At 42.8% G+C, this 6,000-nt stretch overlaps 1 protein-coding gene across 1 annotated transcript in view; it reads left to right on the forward strand.

Annotated features, from left to right (window-relative positions):
- jakmip2 (janus kinase and microtubule interacting protein 2) overlaps positions 1-5,378 on the forward strand; it is a 28,809-nt gene extending 23,431 nt beyond the window's left edge. The window contains exons 19-24 of the mRNA XM_076750268.1: positions 121-198; positions 335-385; positions 666-818; positions 975-1,040; positions 1,419-1,495; positions 2,966-5,378. Coding sequence (XP_076606383.1) covers positions 121-198; positions 335-385; positions 666-818; positions 975-1,040; positions 1,419-1,469 — 399 coding nt within the window. The 3' untranslated portion in view covers positions 1,470-1,495; positions 2,966-5,378. The remainder of the gene's footprint in view (positions 1-120; positions 199-334; positions 386-665; positions 819-974; positions 1,041-1,418; positions 1,496-2,965) is intronic.
- Positions 5,379-6,000: the final 622 nt, after the last annotated feature.

The raw sequence follows: 6,000 nt of genomic DNA on the forward strand, positions 1-6,000 counted from the left end.
GGTTTATTAAATATCCCCCTCGTACTCAGACCCGAGCAGTAAGATATTTATTTAATTGAGGTATAATGTTGCAGTTGAGTTGCAAAAAAATAAAACAACTGTCTCTGCTTATTTGTGCAGGAGATGTTCTGTAAACAGAAAGGATATCTAGAGGAGGAGCTGGACTACAGAAAACAGGCCCTGGACCAGGCCTACATGGTAAGTGGGGCCAAAGTCGGATTGTTGGGACTCATTAATAATTCATTTTCAGGTGAAAACTTGGTTTTAGGGTGTAGTTATTCTTCAGTTATTCTTATCAAAAGTGATAACAGCATTTTTTTTCTCTTCCCGACAGCAAATCCAGGAGTTGGAAGCAACGTTATACAACGCCCTGCAGCAGGACAAGGTGCTTTATATCACAACATTTCACAGCCCTGTCTTTGTGAAAACTGCTGTAAATTTCACATGAAATACCTTGTAATGGGTCAAACATCACCCTTTGTTACATTCACATCCTCTATGCACTTCGACGGGTTTATCAAATTAAGAAAACAGTTTTGAGAATGTCATGGTTTCTTGCGAATGACTGTCGGAGCCTTTGCTTCTGCTGATGCAAGTGTTGACACGAGACCAGAGCGCGGTGGATAAACACATGGTGGTATCTGATGCCTGTCTTCGTCCTCCAGGTGATAAAGTATGGCGAGCCTCTGGATGAGCTGCAGAAGGACGAGCTGCGGACGGCGGTGGAGAAGCTGAGGAGGCAGATGCTGCGGAAGAGTCGGGAGTACGACTGCCAGATCCTCCAGGAGCGGATGGAGCTGCTGCACCAGGCGCACCAGGTCCGTCTACGCCTGTACCGGCGTGTGTGCTGATAGAGCTTTGTGTGGAAAAGAGAGAACAGACCCGTCATTTTCAAAGCTGCTGTTCATGGCGCGCGCCTCAATCTGCCTCTCTGCGGAGTAACACCTTAGCTTTTCCTCTCTGAATGTTTGCAGAGAATTCGTGACCTTGAAGACAAGACAGAAATCCAGAGGAGGCAGATTAAAGACCTGGAGGAAAAGGTAGGCCATGTTTGATGTCTCGCTCTAAAGAAATGATGTAGATGATGAAGATCTGCAGCTTTAGACCTTTGCTTACAGGTAGATAAGAGTAGCAGGGGGTTTTTCAGCCTCAAGCCTGTGGAATCAATATTAAACTGAATTTCGAGGGACCAGAAGAAATGGTGTGCACTGTGTCTTGTCACATTTTGTGTATGAAACCACTCACAGTAAAAATGCCACGTTCGATGCGTACACACGTGTGGTTTCATGGATACTGTTCTAGTTTCCCTGCACAGTGAACCTCTGTTTCTGTCTCTGCTGTTACTAACATATCTTGAGTGTTCCTCTAATTCTCTCACTCTCTTTGTCCCTCCTTCGTCTCTGTCTTCCCTTCTCCAGTTTTTGTTTCTGTTCTTGTTCTTTTCTCTTGCCTTTATCCTTTGGCCTTGAAGTGCTGGGCGTGTCCTGTAGCAGAGGTGAGTCCTGAGGGCTTTGAGTAGAGAGTTCACACCACCGCTGTCTCTCCTCTGGACCTCGGTCAAATACTTTTCTATTAAAGCAGAACTCGCACAGCAAGTGTTTTGGCTCTGTGCAGCCACCAGAGTGAAATCTGGGAGTACTCCAGCTACAGAGCCTCAGCTGGCCCTGACAGGCGCTCAGTCAAGATGCATTTCTGATGCATTATTAAGACTTCCTGATATGAGTGTCTGACCTTCAGAACAAAAGCACAGGATTTATAAGTATTCCTAAAAATAATGTTAAAGTAATCTAATTTGGTATTTACTTATAATACACATGAAATTAAAGCAAACTAATGAGGAAATAGTGTCTTAATTGAACCTAAATGAACTTCTCTCGGCCTGTGATTAATTCTCACGCTAACTTTTAATCCATAGTTCAAAAAGGAAACTACAGACAAGCTGCAAGCTGCATCATGGTGACACTTCGAGACAATCTGCTCTTTCTTCCCCACAATGTGACCACTGGGTGGCTCAGTGCTTTCCAGAGGCAAAACCTGTTTGACCCTGGTCTGCTCACTCCCCCTCCTTCACGTTTACATCACCATGCCTTCACTTAGAAATGTTCGACAGTCATTCCCTCGTTGTCTTTCCACTCTTTCTGTTAACATTCATGTTTTTTTTTTCCCATATCACCTTTACTTATTCAAAGTTTTCCAGGGAACAAACAGTGACACCACCATCTCCATCTTTCCCTCTCTTGTGTATTTGTTTGTTGTCTGTGTCTTTATGTGTTTCTATTTTGCAAATTAGGCTAAAACTTCTTTTTTTTCATGCTACCTGTCTGCAACCTGCATGTATACGTTTTTCAGCCACTTGGGGGCAGCGCAGCAAGCTGAAAAAACAACACTGACATCACCTTATTAAATCATTGTGGCTAATGTGTTAGCAAACTGTTGCTTATTGACAATGCAGCAGCTTTAGAGCAATGTTAGTTTTCATTTGGAGTCATGTTTTTGGCCACCTGAAGAATAGTAGGTCCAATAATCACCTGCATGTTAGCTCTGTTTTGGTCTCTGGTCAGCTCCTGAGAAAAATGTCTTTCACTTTAGCTGCTAAATTCTCCGTTATGTTCAGTTGCTAGCTGCTGCTTGGTGCTGGTTATCGGTCTTTTTCGCTAAAAACAGGTGCCTGTCTGCCTCAGCTGGAAACAGTGCTGATGACAGCACAGAGAGTGAACCAGTAAACCAAAGAAGCTGAAAGATGCTAAAGTGCTCACTCTCTGTGGGATGAGCAAAAAAAGAGAAATGAAAGAACCGTATTCTGTCTATTAGGAAGCATTAAGTTAAGTCAAGACTTTGGAGGAATGTAAATCTGGAAAGTATGAATATAGTATGGATTCAATGAACGTCGATTTCTAAATACTGTAAAATGTGCAGCGTATGTTAGATTCACTTTGACACAGTCTCCTCTCTCTCCGTCTCGCAGGTGGTGTGTCAGCTTGGAGATCTTGTTTGTGACTGCAGTGTTATTTCTTTTCCGGAGTGTGGAACAATGTGCGTAGCAGTGGCTGCTAGTGTCATAACATCAGTGACTGCTGTCAGTATAGGTGGATGTGTCGTGTGCTGGCCGTGGACGTTCACACTTCTGATTTTATCCTTTCGTTTTTTAATCCGGGGTGTGGGGTTCTCAGGATGCTGCCCAGGATTTTTTTTAGAGCGGTGTTGGACATTAAACGTCTCTCCAAACAGCTGGGAGCACCATAAGACTGCACACAGTATGAGAGACAGCTATAGTAGAGGCACACACACCCACACACACACATGCATACATACATACAGTTAACGGACACTCGTGCATGCAGATGCAAACACACACGAACACACACGTGCTTTGACAAATCCAAACCAAAGCCTGGGAAATGTTCTCTCTGCCATGCAGGGTAATAATATGTCATTCACCACCATTTAGCCACAGTGGGAATATAAACAGACAGAGAAGCTCATAGACAACGAGGCAAACAAACGGCCAGACCACAGCTTCTCTTCTTTTCCTCCTCTTCCCTTTCCAAACCTGGAAGGACGTTCTTCAAGAATGCAACCTCTTGGTGGACAGAAGCGAGCCAACTCAGGGTGCTCATGAGTGCAGAGGCCGTTCGGGGTCAGATTGTAACGAGGGACGCTCGGGACGTGGCGTGCCACCGGCTGGCTTGTCCTCGCTGTTCCCAGAATGGTGCTCACACGAGACTGCTTGGACTCTCCGGAGGTTACACCTGGAAAAGGACAGAACTACACGGCAGAGACTGGCGTGTGCAGGCACTAAAGGGGGATACAGGACACTCAGGTTGACACGCCTTCACCGGACACGAGTTACAGACTTGACTGAAGAGAGGTTAAAAAAAAAAGAAAGAAAGACGAGATTATGGGAGGATGTCACTCTCCGATCCAGCTCCACTCATCCTGGATCTCCACAGAAAAAAAGCTTCGGATTGTCAAACCGCTTCTTAATTTGTCTTAAAAACCAGCAGACTGTAAGAGCTTTACTCTCTGGTTATCCTTTTCTTTTTTACAGCTCCCACCACTCAGATACTGTGTCCCAAGATTTCCACTGAGAATAAACATCCCTATCCTGTACTGTAATATATACATTTGTTGATATGTACATGTGTCTGAATTATTTCATGTAGTCCCCCTTTTTATTTCTGTGAATAGTTGCACTTTTCTTTCACTCTCTGAAGCAGCTTGAACAGTTGTTGTACTCGGCAGTTAAGAAATGAAGAGGAGGGTAAAAACTGCTCTGTTTTATTGTGGTGACGGCTGCACAGATGAACTTTATTTCCTCCAAAATTATAAGTGAGAAATCGTCGAATGTGGAGTAACGGAATATTTGCCTCCCCTTCCCTGTTTTTCTGCCCTCTGTCACACACTATACTGTATTTATTCTTCTACTGTCTCAAATGTGTTGCTCCAGCGGACCAGCAGGGGGTGCTGGTGTCTCCTGAGCGACTTTCAGCTCGCCCTTTAAAGTTACATAATCTTTTAACAAACTTGTAAATATTTTCAGACTACCTTACAAAACGTCTTCATCAACTCTGGTTGGACGATTGGTCGGTTTAAACTGAAATCTAAACAGCTGAGTCACACAAAAAAAATGGACAAAAGCCAAATTTAACAGTTGAATTTCACAAGAAAAAAACCTTCTTCTTCTTCTTCTTCTTCTTCTTCACCCTTTTCTCTGTCGCAAGAAACCTGCAGGTTCTCTCTCTCTGCCCCTCTTTTTTTACTAACCAAAATACTCTTTGATACTAACAACCCTCTTTTACTAAACACAACTTGCCATTTAGACGTCCACAAAGTGAAACAGGAGAAAGTGAATGCAACACTACACCTGCTCCACGTCTCTCCTGTCAGGCTAACTCTGCTCAGTCCTGCAATATTTACTAGTTGACCGTGCTTGTTCTGTATGTACTTGAGCTAGTGTATCAGCCGTCACGCCCCCCCCCCCCGGCCTCCACTCACAGGTCTAGGGTGTCCCGGCATCTCATTACATGGCGGACCGTAGCTATGACCCACTCCATTCACTTTAAGGGGAATGACTGAGACTATTTTTGTGCAAACTCAGCTAACTAGCAGTTGCCTTAAATGCACTCCCCCCCCCACCCCCCCACCCCCACCTTTCTTCCACAATTATATTTTCAGGCGGTTGATATTATCATGTATATTTTTTGGGTTTTATTTCAGAGGACTTTTTTTTTTTTTTTTTTTTTTTTTTTAAATCTTTATCCCGTCTGTCTTCCAGCGAGAATTTAACCCCTCCTCCTACTTCTACGTCTAGATTATTTAATAAACTGAAAAAAATGAGCAATGCTGTAAAAAATAAAAAAAAATATCATGGCCTTTGACCATAAAGGATAAATTGTCGTCTTTTCACATGTTTGTTCCAGGTCTGCCTGGTGAGGTTTTGTGTTGCAGGTGAGCATTTTTAACCCTTTTTTATATTTTCTTTCATTGGTGCTTTTCTTCTAAACTTAGTAAATTCACACAATTTCAGGTCCCTATCAATAGATTGGAGTCTTTTCTTGCCTTCAACCTTAAAAAAATAATGGTTTTGAGACATTACTATAATTCATAATGCTCCATATTCATTTTGAGGGAAAATTGGCAAAACTTTATTAAAAATACAGAAAACTCTCATTTATACTTATTATGTGTCCTACGTGTTATCAGTCTTTTAAAAAAGTGTTAGAATTGTATTTTTTTGCCGTTAGTTATTTAGCTCATCTGACAAAACGAGGTCCATTTAGATGCTTTCTGTGGTTTTAAAGTGCTCAGAGACGTGGATTTGTTCTGTCATCTTCTTCTTCCAAACTCAAGAATTAACTTTCAGTCTAATCGTGTGTGTGTGTGTGTGCATGCGTGCGTGCGTGTGTACGTGTGTGTGTGTGTGTGTGTGTGTGTGTGTGTGTGTGTGTGGCATTTTTGTTAACAGGATGTTGTTTTACATTATGCAGCATTTTATTGACT

The sequence above is a fragment of the Chaetodon auriga genome, chromosome 15, assembly GCF_051107435.1.
Source record: "Chaetodon auriga isolate fChaAug3 chromosome 15, fChaAug3.hap1, whole genome shotgun sequence".
Lineage (NCBI taxonomy): Eukaryota > Metazoa > Chordata > Actinopteri > Chaetodontiformes > Chaetodontidae > Chaetodon > Chaetodon auriga.